Source organism: Vicia villosa, linkage group LG5, assembly GCF_029867415.1.
Source record: "Vicia villosa cultivar HV-30 ecotype Madison, WI linkage group LG5, Vvil1.0, whole genome shotgun sequence".
NCBI classification, from domain to species: Eukaryota; Viridiplantae; Streptophyta; class Magnoliopsida; order Fabales; family Fabaceae; genus Vicia; species Vicia villosa.
The window spans coordinates 159149371-159168261 of NC_081184.1; the positions used below are offsets into that span (position 1 = coordinate 159149371).

The 18891-nt window shown below is 34.5% G+C and overlaps 2 protein-coding genes across 2 annotated transcripts; one reads left to right on the top strand and one right to left on the bottom strand.

The window, feature by feature from the left end:
• Positions 1-1674: 1674 nt before the first annotated feature.
• On the bottom strand, positions 1675-9527 carry LOC131603511 (ATP-dependent DNA helicase Q-like 5). Its single transcript, XM_058875847.1, has 19 exons — positions 8317-9527; positions 8088-8141; positions 7763-7875; positions 7426-7638; positions 7267-7345; positions 6935-6988; positions 6761-6835; positions 6600-6653; positions 6099-6143; positions 5918-6012; positions 5709-5838; positions 4987-5085; positions 4699-4754; positions 4328-4430; positions 3377-3505; positions 2916-3085; positions 2646-2670; positions 2428-2543; positions 1675-2114 (listed from the first exon to the last, which is right to left on the bottom strand). Exons 1-19 carry the CDS (start codon positions 9418-9420, stop codon positions 2027-2029), a joined length of 2802 nt encoding a protein of 933 aa, XP_058731830.1. The 5' UTR covers positions 9421-9527; the 3' UTR covers positions 1675-2026.
• A 1129-nt stretch (positions 9528-10656) lies between these two features.
• Positions 10657-11634, top strand: LOC131605850 (protein MAIN-LIKE 2-like). Its single transcript, XM_058878155.1, has 3 exons — positions 10657-11208; positions 11288-11357; positions 11465-11634. Exons 1-3 carry the CDS (start codon positions 10657-10659, stop codon positions 11632-11634), a joined length of 792 nt encoding a protein of 263 aa, XP_058734138.1.
• Positions 11635-18891: the final 7257 nt, after the last annotated feature.

Genomic DNA, 18891 nt, shown 5'->3' on the forward strand with positions numbered 1-18891 from the left:
ATATGACTAAAGCATTTGTTGTTTTTACATGTTAATGATAGCTACTAGGCTATAGGGTTATTCGTTCTCTATAAATACAAGTACCTTTGCATAGCATTTTTTATGTTCTCTTGTCGACCAACTCAAATAGAAAATGTTTCACCTGACCATTTAATGTCATCCTGCAAATTCAGTTTTTCCCATCATTTCCTGACACCTTTCAACAGGCAGTCCATTATCTTCTTTTATAAATATTTTTATTTTCCTACTTAGAGGATAGTGTTCTTTAGCGATTGTGAGGCTAGTGGTAATGTAGTTTATCCTAACCTTCATGAAGTGAGGTGGGAGTTATGGCACCGCTGTATTGAGAGTTTGAGGCAAGCCGACGGAAAAATAAACTGGAGATCGTTGAAATGAAGAGATATTTGGGAGTTATGATGGTCCTTTGAGAAGTGTCAAATTGTGGTGTTTTTGAGTGTGAATAATTGGCACTTATTGGCTCGATTCTTTAGTTTTTCTTGCAATAAACCTCAACTTGTTTGTAAATACGTTTATTTTATGTATAATCGTGTTTTTGTGTAAATATCATTTGATTGATTGTTTTTTATCTCATTTTTATAGGTATTCAAGCAATGTTATTTAGTCATTGTAATATAGAGCATTGAATAAGCTTTCCAACGCTTCTGACCGGGCGTAAATCAAAATTACGATTCTCAAGTTACGGTGAAAGCAAGAAATCATTTTTCTATTTGCTGTCAATTTCGCCCGGCGAGGTCGGGGCGAGCCCGGAGCATTTTGAGCGTCCAAAGCTCTCCAGGCTAGCTCGGGGCAGGCGCTTGTTCCTGCGTTGCATTTTGTGAATAAGACACTTTGCTAGGCGAGTTTTTTGGGCAGAAACTTATATTCGGGTTTTAGAACACATTTTTAGGGTATGGTGGTTTCTATGGATACTGATGGGTTAAAGTGGATATTGATGGGGCAAAGAACGTTAATGGCAAAGCAAGTAGTGGGGGTTTAATTAGAGGAAATGAATGAGAGTGGCTTAGTGGTTTCTTCAAGAGAATCAGTATTTATAATTGTATGTTGTCAAACTTTGAGGAGTCTATGAAGGGGTTAAGCCCGCTACTAGTTTGGGTTCAAGTCTATCAAAATCAACATTGATTCCCAATTAGTAGTGCAGGCTTTTTATTCCAAGGAAGTTTGTAGTGGTATATGGAAGAGCCTGATCACCAAAATCAAGTCTTTGTAATGGTACAAGGAAGAGCCTCATCACCAAAATCAAAGTATTTTCTATGACAAGGAAATTTTGCTAAAGCATGTGCATAGAAAAGCAAACTATTGTGCAATGCTTTAGCAAAGAATGACATTAATCTTCATGAAATAGCTTATTTCTTTAATGAGTGTCCATCTTTTATCAGTCATCTCTTCTTTGAAGGTGATTAATTGAGAATCTCTTCCCCCAGTTAATCCCGATGTAATCTCTCTTTTTATGGGCTTCGGCCCTCCTTTCGATAAAAAAAAAAAGTGTATTTGACTTCATTTAAGATTATCTATATAATTATTAAGTATTAATTTTTGCAACTTTGCAACTAAACACTTTCAACACAAGTAACGTTTATGTTTTACTCACACCTTAGCCTAACTGTTTACACATGGAAAAAATATTCACGCACTATATACATTTGAGCCTGTTAATAAATATCACCATTCATTATTGTATTGTATATGGTTGAAAAAGAAAAGAGAGAGAAAACTTAAAAGTTGAGTACATCAACCTTTTCCTCGAGGGATTACTTTCTAAGACAAGGAGATAACAACAAAAAGGCCAGTCAAGATTGTAAATCCTTGATTCCTTCCATCTAGATGGCATGGATAATGAGGCAGAGCTTGATTTTCCTTTTGCTTGTCTCTACCAAGAGTAACAGACAAGTGCTGGCACCATAACTTCACAATGATAGAATGGCACAGAACAAGCGCACAGACGTTTTTACCAGTAAGGGTGTGCAAATTTGGTAGATGGTAAAATTCTAAAATCAATCATAAATCTCTAGAGAGTATCCTTCCCGACCAATTTTTTAAGTTCTTCCTTTGCTGCTTCCATCACCACTTTAAAGTCTATCTTGGTATACCTTCCCCTGCAATCCACAATTAAAAGTTCAGTTTTAGCAACTTATGAATGATATAAAATATGCAGACAACCAACGGCCAATAACATTGAACCTTAGCAAAAATAGGAGTGGAAAAATCAAAGGAATGGAAATTGCTCACTAGAGTTTCCTCCATTTGTTTCACAAATTAAAGCTAAAACTTGTTAATTAGAAAACTTAGCAAAGGTTTACTTATTGATATTATAGGTGTAAGGTTTACATTGATAATACTTAAAAGCCACCCAATTCATTTTATACCACCAAGTATTTAAGGACAGGGAATAAAAAATATTCAACGTACCAGAAATGGGTTTTACCCCATATTGTATTAGGGTAGGCTGGGCTTGCAATTCCGTGCATTACCCTCGCAACAGCTCTTGGTGTAAAGCGAGCATGTGAATTGCTCTGTAGAAAGACCTGGTAATCCACAAAGGAACAGGTTATTTTCAAAGTTTCTTCTTCCAAACATGATTTGTATTGAGTTTATTTAAGATTCTCGTAAAGCCGGTGACAACTCACCTTAATATCTGCCCGCAGGAAAGGACTGCATTTGTAAATAACAGCTATTTCAGTACAAGATCATGGCAGCAAATAGCATAAATATATCCTTATCATCAAATAAGTAGGTTGGAACTTGCAATAATTTTTTGGGGACATAAACTAGCAAGACAGTTATATTTTCCGATTTTCCAGAAGAATTTAAGATCATACAGCTTAAAGTCATTTTAGAAGTCAATGATTAAATGTATTCATTTCTACAAAACTTAAGAGACGGAAATTAGTAAGAACCTGCTTTGATCGATTTTCTTGCAGAAATCAATATTATCAACTCCAGCAAAGTAGTTCAATATTATCCTTTGCAAGCATGAAGTGTGATCGGCACTACTGCAACCGTTCATCTTATCACATAGATTGACTGCAAAATATGCAGCATTAAACATTGCATCCATTTTCCGCACCTATACAAGCAGAAAGCCTTGAGAAAAATAACCAATCAATAATAACTTTGACTTTACAAACACAAATATATGCAACACATAATCTAAATATCCACCCGGTAATAGTTCCTGATTCGGGAGTCTGGACTTTATGAGTTATGATGATTGAGAGAAATATGAGACAACATCATAATAACTACATTTCAATCTTTGGGTTCCATTAAAGGAAACTGTGCATAGGATACATCATCCTAAATAAATTATAAATACCATAATTAATAAATTTGTAACAAGTTCTTCATAACTACTTACCTTACAACTTTCAACTTCAGATAACCATTGGGTAATATCTGCCGATAGAGACAAAAAGTCTGTTGGGACTTCAAGAATCCTATAACAGTAGGCCATGTCTTTCATTTCATAAGTTATTTCTCCCTTCAACTGAGAATTTTTCACAAATAACAATATTAGATTGCACAGATCAGAGCATAATTATACTGGCAGCGCTGGTCCCAATTGGCCAGGGGTCTCAAACTAGAAAATCAAAATAGAAATATATATTTTGAAAATAAATTACGCGCAAAATTTAAATTTTTAAAAACCCCCCACGCACCACAAGGCTTTAACTCAATCCACAGATAAACAAACACTGCATACCCAGTTCAAAACAAAATATACAGCTTTAGCGTATTGATAATATGAAACCATTACATATGATACCAAAGATATTCAAGACAGGGAAATGCAGAAAAACTTTATAAGATAATTACAGTATTATAGACATAAATCATGTTGCAAGTATTTATGGCTAAATTTATAAGGTAAACCTACAATATTATCACTAAATATTATTTCAAACATATAGATCAGTATTTTTAACAGGAGTATTGTAGGCTAATCAGAGATTTGATGCAGGGGTAACAAAGGGAAGCACTTGTCCTTTGAATCTAAATTAGATAGCAACCATGAACCAGTAACTTCATCCATTGTGGCAAAGTGATATTAGTTGTTTAAAGTCTAAAATTTTGAACTAATGTGTTACACTATCTTCTGGTATGTATTATGTAAGTCAACCATGCACTTAAATAAGCTGGATAGGACTTCTCTCGTACTTCGTTATTGCAGAGTAATGAATTAATTTAAATTTAGTTGCAAATTTAGTTACTCAGAAGAAAAAAGACATCTCATGCACTTTCTAAACATATTTTGCTATGTCCACATACAAGCTCAAGAAAGAAAATGCAGTTATCCACTAATCCAAACCTTTAGGTCATACAACTGATTTGTTAGTTCAACTGGTGTGACCCCCATGTCATTTGCCACAGTTGGAATATCAAAAGTATATTGTCCGTGCTTATTTTCAGATCTGAAAACACAAAACGATGGTTCAGTTAAACAATAGATGTATAAGCATAAGTAAAATTGGACTGCCATTCTAGTGATGATAATAAGAAAGTCATGAAAAAATCAAGTGTCAACAGCCAGTATGCCTCCCCTTTGTAGAAAATGAATATTTGGATCAGATTCCATCTTGAGATGGAAAAAATTAAAATAACTAATAACATAATAACCATCCATTTCAGGTGAAAAATGTTTGAACGAAAGGCCAAGAAATATAATATGTTTACTATTACCTTTTCAGAATCACCGCAATAGCAGAAACCTTTTGGGCAAGGGACACAGCCGGAGTCTGCATTAGTATCAAAAATTAAAATATAAGCAACTACATAATTGCTCAAACAGCATTTATCTTTCTAACTTTCAGTTAAAAATTAACAGACACAATATTGAAATGTCTCATTCGAATCTCTTCAATACGTAGTTTATACTATAGTTTTAAAATATAGTTAAGATAAACAGGTTATCGAATTTATCTCCTATGACATATTCTACATGCAATTGAAGGTTCTGTTTGCACGCACCTTATAAAAATTCAGAACACAAGTAACATTTGTCTGTGGAAGTAAGTGTAAGTACTGCACATCACCCAGCTCTAAGCGTGTCAAAACTGTGAGAATCACCTAGCAAAAGAAATATTGGAGAAATGTTTTAACTTGTAGAACTAGTCTGAAAAAAGTAACACATAATTATCTAGAGTTCTCTTATAAGAGATAGTTACGTTACTAGCATGTGTATATCTATTATCATAGTTAATGGATGAATGATTGATGCCTATAAACAGATGGTTGTCCATAAAAAATAAAATCCCAATCACTTCTTAGAAACTGCACCTTAGTTTTATTTGGTCTCAAATTAATCTTGGCTTCTTGGGTTTTAAACACTTAACAAATAGATAGATTAACCAAAAACCACATTTTTGCCCAAAAAGTAAAAACAAGGATCGGTTGCAAAGTAAAAACATGACATTTCTAAAAGTGGTATTAAGTCAAAGCACGCATGCTCCACAGATAACAATGCTAATGATTGTTCTCTTATGGAACCAAATGCAAAATCTTTGGTGCTCCTGAGATTGCTATCATAAATTTGCAGTTATCCCTCTTGACCATCAATATTAATATATCAGTATGGCCAACTTCCAACTGGATGTTACAAAAGTCTATTTTTGTAAATGAAAATCAGTCATCTGGGTTATCAAAGTTTATATAAATAAATGTATATAGTATATCAGTATTGAGTAGAGGACCTCTTCCTTCATATCAAATCTGCGTGAAGCAGATTCTTTGATTAACGAACAGACTTTCCCACAGGAGCTTTTGTCAGCAGGAAACACTTCAGACAGAAATTTATTGACTGAATATTCATCTACTCCTTCACTAAGGATAAAAGACTACATCAAACGAAGAGCGATTTGAAAGCGTGAAAAATAGAAAAAGAAGTGTTTTAGTGTCTTACCTGTACATTAGACTACGGAGTTTGAAGTACATTTCATCATCATAAAATAGGTGACAATAGGACAACCTCCCATCCCTCCCAGCACGTCCTATCTCCTACAATGGCCATTCCATTTATTAAGCAAAATGGTTGATAAAACTTCTCAATGTGCTACTATTAGAATTTAGAAAAAATCATATACCTGTACATACTCTTCCAGACTTCCAGGTAAACTGTAATGAATTACCTAAACACAGTTGACAATGGAGTTCCAATAAGATTTACTGTAACATACAAGTTCATTTATATTATAAAGCAAATAATAGTGTCAAAAACAAGATAAAGGTGTCTGAAGATTGCAGAGTGGTTCTAAGAAAAACAGCCTTATGTAAGATGCAACTATAAGAACATTTGCATTAACAGAGACGAAGTAAAGAGCTCGGTTCTCCAGTACCATTTACCACCATATTGCAATTTTAAATTCCTAACAATAAATAATTTTTGAGAGAAAAAATCGATTGTTTCTGATACAGCTAGATAACAGAGGTCTAAGACATAGACCCAGGGAAAGCGGGTCATCAGGCAACAAGAGCACAATGAAAATCAGTGAATCACCATGAGTATACCATCCTAGAGAACTTCTTTTGTCAGAAACTGGTTCATGCAAACTAATGCAGAAAATAAAACATAATATAAGACTTACTGCTCCAACATCTCTTTTATCTAGTCCCATACCAAATGCCACAGTTGCAACAACCTTCATAAAAAAATTGCAAGGTATGAGTTGGACTAGCAATGTTGTATTAGAAGCATTGCTTCATAAAATTAATAAACTGAATGATAGAACAATAAAATAAATCTAACCACTCTGATCTTGTTTGAACCAAACAACTCCTGTACGTAGCCACGTTCCTTTGCAAAAATACCACTATGATAACTCTAAATGATGATTCAAATCCATTGTCAGATTTCACATACAGTGTGACATGGGTTACACAGAATGTTATGCAATGTCAAAAAGAGAAATGTGGAGCTAACCTTTGCCGAGATATTGTTATCATTCAAGTATCTGCTAATTTGATCAGTTTCAGACTGAATTAAGAAAAGAAAAAACATAATCAATTACTGCATATTTAGAAATATGATATATCTACTGCAAAATAACATTACTTGCAAACTTAATTAAACACATACTAAACCTGAAACATAAAGAACTTAATAACTTTTACTGTGCAAACGAGATTGTACATTTCAAATGCTGTTGGCAAGAAAAGAGATTTTAATGCAACGTAATCTAGATGACCATATAAAACGACATAACACCGAGACTACCTACCAGAAAAATTGGAAAATTAAGTCCATATTCACACCTGAAATTTGCAGTACACTATGATGCTTTTAACTTCCGTGAAAGGAGGAGACTTGATCAGAACCAGTAGGTCTTTCATTCTATCATACGTTTAACAAAATCAGACCAGGAGTTAAAGGGAATACAGTCAGAAGAAGTAATATATAAGCATCTAACTTGCCTATTTTTTATTAAAGACACAGATAAACGCAAATTGTCCCTTAAGTGCGCATTCTGAATAAGATTCGAGAATGGAATATCTAGGGCAGACATGATGGAATCTAAAGTTGTGGTTGTAGCAGTTGCTGTCATTGCGAGAACAGAACCTACATTAAGACTTCTATGAAGTAGTGATGCTCTAAGTCTCATGAATGAAGGTCGGAAATTGTGAGACCTGTACAAAAAATCTCAATCTAAATATCAACATGGAAGTAAAAGCATACAAAGTGAGATCTCCAAATTAACAGTCATGATTAGGAAGAATGTACTTAAACAATGTGGCACTGAAATCCCCTCACCATTCAGATATACAATGTGCTTCGTCAATAACAACGAGTGAGACGGCTGACCCAGCAGAGATAGCAGACAGAAACTCCTTATTCAAAAACCGCTCGGGTGAAACAAAAAGCACCTGGATGAATTAGAATTGCTAACATTAGCTTCAGGTAAGTAATACTAACAGTATTGATACAATAAAGAAACCCCCACCATGCAAATGTGTTATGTGAGTACGGCCTATAAATAAAGAACAGTCTCATTAATGCAAATAATTAGCAAGGTTGCTAAATATTTCTATAAAAGAAAATTTGAGCCAAAGTTGAATTCAATTGTCAAAACTCCTACCTTTATTGTGCCTTGCCGAAGCTGGCTGAGCGTTTCAGATGATTCTTCAAGCGTCTAATACAATAAAAAACATGAATTAAATGATCTACCATTAGACATAATTCACGATAAGACATCATAGTATTGTTGTGATTCACAATAAAAATTTAGAACAATGACATACTAATTATTATCAGATAAAGTAAATTGTGTTTGCAAAAGAGAGTGTAAAAAGGACTATAAAACACACTTGTGCACTGCTTAGAAGAGCACCCGAAATGAGTGGAGGCAATTGCTTAAGCTGATCAATCATCAAAGCTAGCAACGGACTAACAACAAGCGTAATCCCAGGCAAAATCAACGCACACAACTGATAACACAACGACTTCCCTGCACCCGTGGGCAAAATAAGCATCGTCGACTTCCCGGCAAGAACATTCTTGATAGCCTCAAGCTGCCCCTCTCGAAAAGAATCATACCCATGAATCAATTTCAACAGCCTCACTAAATTCTCATCAGAAGCTTCACCTCTTGCAGCTAACACAGCCTCCTCCAACACTTTGCACTCATTTTCCCAACCCTTTTGCTTCTCTTGTTGCTTTGCATCCTCTAATCCCAAAGCATCCTCCTCATTATCCTCCCCTTCACCTTCCAATTTCTTACGCTTACTTCTACTACTACTATTACTATAACTATTCCTTCTATACCTTTTACCACTCCCAAATTTTCCATTTTTCTTCCACCCTTTGTTCAAAAACTTTTTCCTCTTACCACTCAAATTCAATTTCACAAAATTTCCTTCTCCGGAACCTCGTAGTACCTTCACCACCGGCGTTGGCAAACTAGCACCAATCAAATTAGGAGGTCTCTTAGCACCAATCAAATTAGGAAGTTTCTTGGCACTACTCAAATTGGGAGGTTTCTTAGCACCAATCAAATTGGGAGGTTTCTCCGCAGATTGCATGGAGGATTTAACTGGTTCGGCTTCAGAAGCTTCTAGATTGAGTAAGGGTTTACGAATTCTCGAGAATGAAATTGATTTGGAGAAGAAGCCAGCAGGGAGGGTTTCCATGGATGAAGATGAAGTAGAAGGTCCGTCGGAAGTTCTGAGTCGGATTTGGAAAGGGAGGGAAGTGGTGGAAGGGAGTGGGAAATTGTCTAGTTGTTGGATGGGAGTTTCGGGAGGTTTTGAAGGGGGTTTTGAGGGTTTGGTTTTGGTTTTAGTTTTGGATTTGGATTTTTTGGTGAAAACTGGAAGTGGTGGTTTTGGTGGTGGTGGTGGTGGATTTGGTTGTCTTGGAGGGGTTGTGGAGACGTGAGATCCGTCGGAGTCTGAATCTGAATCAAACTGCATTTTTTTTTTGTTGGGTCGGGGAAGAAGAGGAAAAACAAAGAGAAAAGAGAAAGAAGAAGGGGAAGTGATGGTAGTTCATTCAACACGTTCCCGCCAAATGATTTTTTTTTTTTTTTTTGCTTTTCGGGTTTGAGGATTGGGCTTCATTGTGCAACGGGGTTTGAGGGCTCTAAATTATACATGTCACCCTCCAAACCTATGAAAAGATCAAATTGTCCAACCAATTTTTGTTATCACATTTTTAGAAATTTACGCGAAGAATTTTATTTTTCAAATTTTTTGGGGATATCGAAAATTTGACGAAAACAAGTAAGATTTACGGTATATTTTATGAAATTTCCGGCATTTTCTACCGAAAATTTTGAAATTTCCAGTACTATTATCATTTGTCAATATTACAGGAAATTTTGAAATTTCCGTTGCATATTATAATACCGAAAATTTTGAAATTTCCAGTATTTTAATTTTAAAAAAAAACTATTTTCCTTACATTTTTAAATTTTTCAGTGAGGACCAGAAGCAAGGACGATTATATTGCGGGACATGCCACCGATTGAGCAAGTGCGATTGCTCGAGCTGATGATGAGGCGCAGGCCTCAGAGCTACGTGTTGGACGCCTTCCTCCGACAGGTTCTAATCAGAAACTGAGGGTTGAGCAGCAGGCGATGGTGGGGTTCCGCGCACCTCGCCGCCGAACTGGTAGAGCATCCACTGTAGTGGAGGAGCCGGTGGTTCAGGTGCAGACAATTCAGGAGCCGGTGGCTGAGGAGCAGATGGTTGTTGAACCGGTGGTTCAAGTGGTCCAAAAGCATGTAGTTGTTGAGTCGGTGGTTCAGGAGACGGTGGTTAAGGATCAACTGGTTCAGAAGCGGGTGGTTCGGGATACACACACAACCATTTGTGTATCTACGGAACCATCAGTACACACTGATGGAGGTTTCCCCGGAGGACCTTCTAACAGGTTCGTGTTGACGAGATACGCTGACCATGTCGCTTATAGGATATGGCAGGGCGAGGTAAGTAATATTGGTCTTGTTTAAATGCTTAATTTGTATGTTTATTACACGATTTAATTTATACTAATTGTAATATTGGTCTTATTTAAATGCTTAATTGTATTATTTTGTTACAAGAGCGTATAGTGTTGAAGTTCGTTTCTCACGGGTCGAAGTTGAAGAACTTCCCTAATGTCGGATGCCTGAGCAAGTGAGGAGGATAATCGAGGATTTCCATCTAATGGACTTTGCTGGATGCTCCTTGACGATGCTGGACGCCTCCCTGTTATCAGCTTTTGTTGAGAGGTGGCACCCGGAGACATCATCCTTCCATCATCTATTTGAGGAGATGAAGGTGACTTTAGATGATGTGGATGCCCTCTTTCACATTCCGATTGATGGTACATTTTTCACACCAGTTTATAGGGATCAGGCGACGGTTGTGCGCATGGTTATGGATGCTTTGGAGGTTAATGAGGTGGATATGCTACGCGAGTTTGGTGAGACTCGAGGCTTTCACCTTAGAATGTCTTGGTTGAAGACTACTTATCAGGAGCTTGTGGATGCAGAGAGGTACCAGGCTGCCGCTAGGGCGTACATGTTACATCTAATGGCATGTACTCTCTTTGTGGATAAGTCTGGAGTTTATATAGATGTTCGATACATTTCTCTATTCAGCGCCCTTGACACCCCATGTTGGGCTCGGGGAGTGGCAGCATTGACGATGTTATATATGGCGCTTGATGTTGCATCTAGTCCTGACACCAAACAGCTTGCTGGTTACCAGATCTTGGTACAAGTATATTATAATTTATTATATGGTTTTGTGTTTAATTATTTGGGTGTATTTATATTATGATTTTTTTATGCAGTGTTGGATCTACGAGCATTTTCCTCACATCTGTGAGCGGAAGATCCAGCGTGTTGTGGCTACTGACCCATGTGCGAAGCGGTGGAGGCCAAACAGGTCTTTCCAGGAGGGTTGATGGAGTACAGGCGGAGGCTGGGTGCTCTGACCTTGGATGATGTCATCTGGACACTTTATACAGCTCACTGCACTCGTCGTCCTTTTGAGGTGTCTACTTCATATTCAGGGTATGCCAGATGGGAGAGTCATGTGGCTAGACACTTGCCTGAGAGGTGTTTACGCCAGTATGATTATATACAGGGCATCCCTTGTTCGGTCCTAGAGGCTCCAGCTGGTGGCATTGATCGATGATTTCAGAGTCACATCATTAACTTCCCTTGTGAGACCATTTATACAGCCGTTGAGGTTTAAGAGCCTGGGCAGTGCGAGGATGATACTTGGAGTGGTTCCATAGTGTGTCACACCCTAGGGTCATACCACCTGCCACACCATCTGATGTTCCAGGGCCTTCAGGTACCAGGGATTCTTCTGATCCACCACCACCTCCATCTCCCGTGGGCGACCAGGACAGCCGCCTACAATTCATCGCCATTCACTTAGATAGCCTCATGGGTTTGGTGAACCCTGATGGTGAGGATCATACTATTTTAGCTTGGTTGACCGATGTTGCCCGTGGAAGACCTATGTAGATTTATTTTTTTATGATTGTATTATATTTATATTTTGTTCAGACGTCTTTTTTATTGCATAATCTTATTTGCTATTACATGTTTCGATTAAATAAAGAAAATAAACTAACAAACATAGGTAACAAACATCAGATGACAAACAACAAACATAAACAGTACTCCAAAATATGAAAACCTAAGCAATAACGGATGACTCTGGACGTTTCATACACTTCATTATGTCGTCTACGGATCTTCGGATTTGCGAGTCTAACTCGATCAGACCTTTAGTTATCCTATGGCGAAATGATTTCCACATGGCCTTCACATCTTCATCATTCTTCAACTCTATTAGGTTGTATTTCACCCTTCTATTTGTATCAATTTAGTCCTCGCGAAACTCGATCTTTGTCACTCTTCTGTTATCAGAATTGGGCAGCAAATTAGTCAACGTTTCTTTCAATGTGGCAAAAGATTCAGGCCCATATGGAATCTTAGTTTCAACAATGGGGTTGCAGCCATTGAATTACACTTCTACATTAATCAAATACTGAGGAAGATGTATTTTGTTGAGATATGTTATCCAATAACCCTAAGACCCATATTTATACAAATGGTGATGCATTCTAGACCATACATATGTGTCGGTGCAATCAGGACCCTCCAAAAGTGTCGGCGAAATCTCAACCATTGAAAAAACCTAATATTAGAACATACCGAAAAATTAAGTTATGATGAAATTTTCGGTACTGCCTGAAAATTTGAAATTTCCGGTATACCGGAATCTTCAAATACACTACTGGAAATTTACTTCTATTAGAAATTTGGTTGGGTGTACCGGAAATTTCGTCCAAAAATTCTTTGTATCTCATCAGGGGTAAAAATGGAATTAAAAAATGGGGGAGGGGTGGCATGTATAATTTGGGGGGTGGCATGTAGAATTCTCTGAGGATTGGAAATTTGAAAAAACCTAATATTAGAACATGCCGAAAATTTCAGTAATAATGAAATTTTTGGTAATGCTTGGAAATTTGAAATTTCTGGTATACTGGAATCTTCAAATACACTACCAGAAATTTACTTCTACCAGAAATTTGGTAGGGTGTACTGGAAATTTCGTCCATAAATTCTTTGTATCTCAACAGGGGTAAAAATAGAATTAAAAAAATGGGGGAGGGGGCATGTATAATTTGGGGGGTGGCATGTAGAATTCTCTGACGATTGGGATGCATTGGGCTTCAAAAAGTCCTCAAAGTATCGAGAATTTATCTTGCCACCCCCAAGTTATACATGCCACCCCCCATTTTACATTGTTTCCAAAATGTCCCTGACATTATTTATTCAAAATATTTACCTTTTTGAAGAAAAAAAATTTGTTGCGAAAATCATCAAAACAGATTTCCGGCACCTCTTTTTGGCCTATACCAGAAATTCTTTGTTTTTTTTACAAAATTCCGGTATACATTTATTCGAAATTTCAAAATTTCTGGTGCGATTTACCTAAGATTTTAAAATTTTTGGTAATTTTACAAAATTCATTACCCCGTTCCAAAAATTTCACGAACTTTCGATAGAAAACCAATACCGGAAATTCCAAATTTCTGGTGTGTATCAAAAATTTCTTTAAAACCTAAAATTTCTAGTATAGCAGATGAAGATTTATATCTTTGCGGTTCTGAACCGACAACTTTAGCTTCTTCTATGGATACATGTACTGATCTTACACAGTACTTCATCACAGATACGAAATTTCCGGTATTTTTTATATACCAGAAATTTTATTTCCGATAATTTTAGGAACTAAAGTCACATTGGAAATTCGAAATATCTAGTATTTTTTTATGTATCGGATGTTTCAATTTTCTAGTATTAATTTTAACTGCTGCTACATATCGTAAATTTGAAATATCCAGTACCAGAATTTTTAAATTTTTGGTATGTAGCATAGCATCAGACATGGTAAATTGGTAAATCCAACAAAATTTCTGGTACGGTACCAAAAAAAATTTAAAAATCCGGTATTTTATTACAGGAATAATTTGGTAAAAACATCCTACTTGGGGGGGGGGGGGGTGTGGGGTTGGCATGTATAAAATGGATGGTGGCAAGATAAATTCTCCAAAATAATAGGACCTTGCCATCCCCAGATTTAACCTAACACCCTCTTGAAGTAGTTTTTTTACTTTAATATCCTTTGTAAATTTTGTGTTTTAAAAAAAATCGTGTTTACTGAATTTTTAGGAATTTTCTGAGATTTACCTGATTTTTTGGAGGTTCTTAGAGTCTTTAACGGATTTTTAAAAAACAAATGTAAAAAACATACTTTTTATATCTGTTTTTAAAAAATAGGTGTGAAATCATAATTTTATCTATGTTTTTATACTGGATTTTTATACAAAAAATGGTGTAAATACTTTTCACATCATATTTTTTTAAAATTCCGGTATAAAATTATAGTTTTTTGAATAAAAAAAATGATTTTTTATTGGTTTTTTAAAATATACCAGAAAACTACAAAACATATCGGATTTTTCGAAAAATTAGATAGTATTAATTTTTTTTTTACCTATCGTATATCAACTATCGAATTTAAAAAAAAAGTTACAAATTTAGAAGTGTTAAGTTCTTTTTTTTTTAAATCGGTAAAAATGCATACCAGACTTTTCAAATACACTACCGATTTTTTATTTGTACCGGGAATTTTATTTGTTCTACCAGATTTTTCGCGCGCACTTTTTAACTAACATTTTATCAAAGGTCATATGAGTATTAATGAAAAAATAATGAGGGGGTGTCAAGTTAAATTTGGGGGTGGCAGGATATATTCTCAAGCAATAATTAAAGTAAAAACTAGACATCTACATAATGGGTTAATATTCTCTCTATTTATTTGTCTCGCCATTTTTTCCATTACTATGATTTTGTATGTAAAAAACAAGGATATCTAATACATGCGACATATAATTAATATTTATTTGACTTTATAGACATAAGATTATAGTAGTGGAGTTCTCAATTTCTTTTAGAGTGTGTTTGGATGAGGTAATTGGAAATTTTAAAGGAATTTAAAATTCAAAGCAATTCAAATGATTCAATTGAAATCAATTTATTTTTAAATTATTTTGTTTGGATGAAGTATTAAGATAATTCATTGTTATATTTTTGAGGTCATTTTTTATAAAAGTAAATTTTTTTGACTAAATTAAAAAGTAGGGATCAATTTGCAATTTTAAAAAATTTGAAGGACCAAATTGTAAATTTTAAAAATTATTAAGGACCAATTTTCAACTTTTAAAAATATTTTGGAGTTAATTTTGTAATTTTGGAAAATATGAGGACCAATTTGCAAAATTTGAAGAAATAATAGTAACAAATACATTCTTTGGAGTATGAGAGGAGTTTCAAATTCTTTGGTTTTTGGTGTCATTTCAAGATGATTAAATTTAACTTACATAAAATACTCTTTAAATTCCCATCATTTTAACAATTTTTCATTTTTGTATCCAAACAATAAATTTTGTGCAAATCATTTTAAATTCTCTCAAAACATTACAATACCTGATTTAAATGCTTCTTCCAAATACATTCTTAGGAAATGGATAGGATTCTCACCTCTACATAATATAAGAACATTCAATGTTCAAGAAAAGACATTCTACCCCTCGTCAGGTAACCATTTTGCCAACACATATTCAATTTTGTCAATTTATTGATTTTTTCTCAATTTTGTGTCAAATTTTATTATTATGAAATTTTGATAATGACTTTCCCTCTGGGGTAAATTTTTTCTTTCATTTATAAATTTTTTTTCTTCAAATTAGATCAAAAATATGTATTGTTGATGCAAATATTTTTATAAACAATATTGTTTTTATAGACAGTAAAAGAAATACTTTTGATCCTGATAATATTTTTATAATATTTATAATAAAAATAATATATTTTATTATGTATTAATTAATTTTTAGGACATTTAATAAATTCATCAATATATATATATATATATATATATATATATATATATATAAAACTCGAATATCAATATATGAAATTTAAAAAGAAAAATGATATTTGCTTCAAATTTTGTTATCTAATTATGAAAATTATAATTAATTTTAATAATTGTAGTGAGTCAAAGATAATAAAAATTTAAAAAATCTTGTTTTTTCTACTAAGCAAGTTATATGAAACAAGAAAAATGAAACAATGGATCCAAATATTAAAAAAATGGAAGTTTACCGATATTTTTTTTAAGTATGTGAGCAACTACGCGTACAAAACCATTACATGTGTGTAGGCACATGTATCTTACTAGTTTAATGTACAATTACACGTAGGGACTGAGGTGAAAGTGAAAAATGGTAACTTATCTTCCTTCAATCGTCGAAGCTTCTTTGCCCGATCGTTGGAACTTTTCCGTCTCTGATCGTACGAGTTTTTTTTGTTTCCATATCTTATCTGTTTTCTTGGGTTTTATTTATGAACTATATTTGAAATATCAGTTCAGTTCATGAACTAACTTAAACAATTCAGTTTTATCTTCAAAATTTAGTTCAATTTTACATCCCGCTTTGGTTTTCCAATTTTTTGAACTACCCTAAAAACAAGGCAACATTCATTTTTTTTTAAATCTCCATCTATACTCTCTTCTCTTTGCCATTATTTTTATATAATAAATTTAGAAGGAAGTGAAATCAATTCCAATTTTAAAATTAAAAAATACATTAGAACTCAATCTCGTGGTTCCGAATTTAGACTTGTTAACCGACCATAAAGTCCTCCCACTAGAGGAGTTGAACATTAGGTCTAGGGTCATTTCTGATATCTGGGTGTTTTTTAGGCAAAAGACTCTCAGATAGCCCAAGGAGCAAGGGCTAAATGTCTCAAGGATATGGATAATTTGGGTTTCTTTCATACTTCGATTAAGTGTATGAGAAGAACAAATTCAATCTTAGTCTTCAAGGTGGGTGACATATGGATTTAAAGGGTAATTGTCATTCAATAAGAGTTTTTTAATTATTTCTTTGAGCGGTTTCAAGAACCAAACTGAGATTGGCCTATACATGATGAGGGGCTTGTGGTTCCTAGATGTAAAGGATAATATGGCCTTGACATCCTTTTTCCTCCTCGAGGATCTGGATGAGGTTGTATCTCAACATGACGAGAATAAGAGTACATAACCTGATGGATTTAAATTTTATTGTTTGTTAAGTTTCATCAGTTTGCAACACTACCCCTATAATTTTTCCTCTTTTACTTTGTGACTTTTATCCTTGAGTAAGAATCATTCTTCCTTTGGTGACTTTCGGACTACCCCCTTGTGTGATCTCTTAATAAGTTGGTAGCCAAAGTTTTGGTTAAATGACTAGGGTCTGTTATGGACAAGTTGATCTCACATAATCAATCAACTTGCTTAAAAGGAATATTGTTAGTTGGTGGAGATATGACCATTAATGAGGTGATTGATTTGGCGAGACATACCGAAAAGTCTTGTCTCATATTTAAAGTTTCCTTTAAGAAAGCTTACGACTCACTTAGCTAGAACTTCCTAGATTATATGCTTATCAAAATTGTCTTTAATGTTAAATGGCGATCCTGGATTCGTGTGTGTGGTTTTTTTGGTAATCTGGATGTGTTGGTTGATGGCTCCCTAATTCAGGAAATTGCGATCAAAAGAGGGTTGTAGCAAGGAGATCATCTGACTCATTTCCTTTTCCTCTTAGTGGATGAAGATCTTGTGGGTTAATTAGGAAAACTTATGAACTTAATCTATTTTTTGGGTTTAAAGTTGATTCATCTAGTTAGGAGGTTTCCCATCTTCAGTATGCCGATGATACCTTAATCTTGGTTAATCCTTCGGTCAAGAATCTGTGGACTATCAAAGCAATTCTTAGGGGGTTTTTGTTATCATGTGGTCTTATGGTTAATTTTCATAAACTAGTTTGATTGAGATTAATGTTGACCCTCATTTTTTAGAGTTATCTTAGGGTTTTTTTATTGCAAGATTAAGTCTCTCCCTTTTAGGTATTTACGTTTTTCTCTAAGAGCTAACCATTTGTTAGAAGCCACATGGGAACTATTTATTAGCATAACGAGGAGGATACTTCATTATTGGAAGCACATGTATTTTTCTTTTGGTAATACTCTTGAATAAGGGATATACCTATTAAGCTCAAGTTTCATATACCATATACCATCTCACAATTTCAAGAAAGGTTAGTGGGTGACATAGGGAAGATGGAAGTGGAAAGGTTTTCTTGGAACCTTAGATAAAAGAGATCTTTCTTTATCTTTGAAGAACCTTTGGTCTCTGATTTCTTTTCGGTCTTCCTAAATTTCAATTTAGTGAGTATAATGATATGTGGGTGTGAAGACACTCTAAAGATGATTTGTTTTTTGTGACGTTTGCTTATCTAGCCCAAACAAACCTTTCTCATCACTTTGAGAGTCTCTTAGTTAGGGAGAACCCAACTATTTCACTCCTATGGAATAATTGGGCTTTTAACAAGATATTATCTTTTTGGCAACTTTTGTTGGATATGTTCCCTTATAAAAAGAGTTTATTCAAGCGAAAACAATCATTGTTTACCTAGAAGGTCTCTCTTGCATGTTGTGTGGGATCAATTTTTATTTTAAGAAGAAAAAGAACTTTTTAGATGTTGTTTTAAAAAAATATTTTTAAATAATATTTCCCAAAACAATTTGTTAAACGATTTTAATTAGTTTTTAATTTAAGTTTGATTAACTAAATTGTTTAAAATACGAGATTCAGTTTGATTTAATTTTTTTATTCAATATAATTCAATTTAAGAATATGAATCAATTAAGGGTCATGCTAACGTGTGTCTTGGCAAATGTTAAAGATATTATAATTAGAAAAAGTTAAATGTAATTAAATATAATAAAGTCATATTTAAAGTTTCGATACGCACGTGTTTCA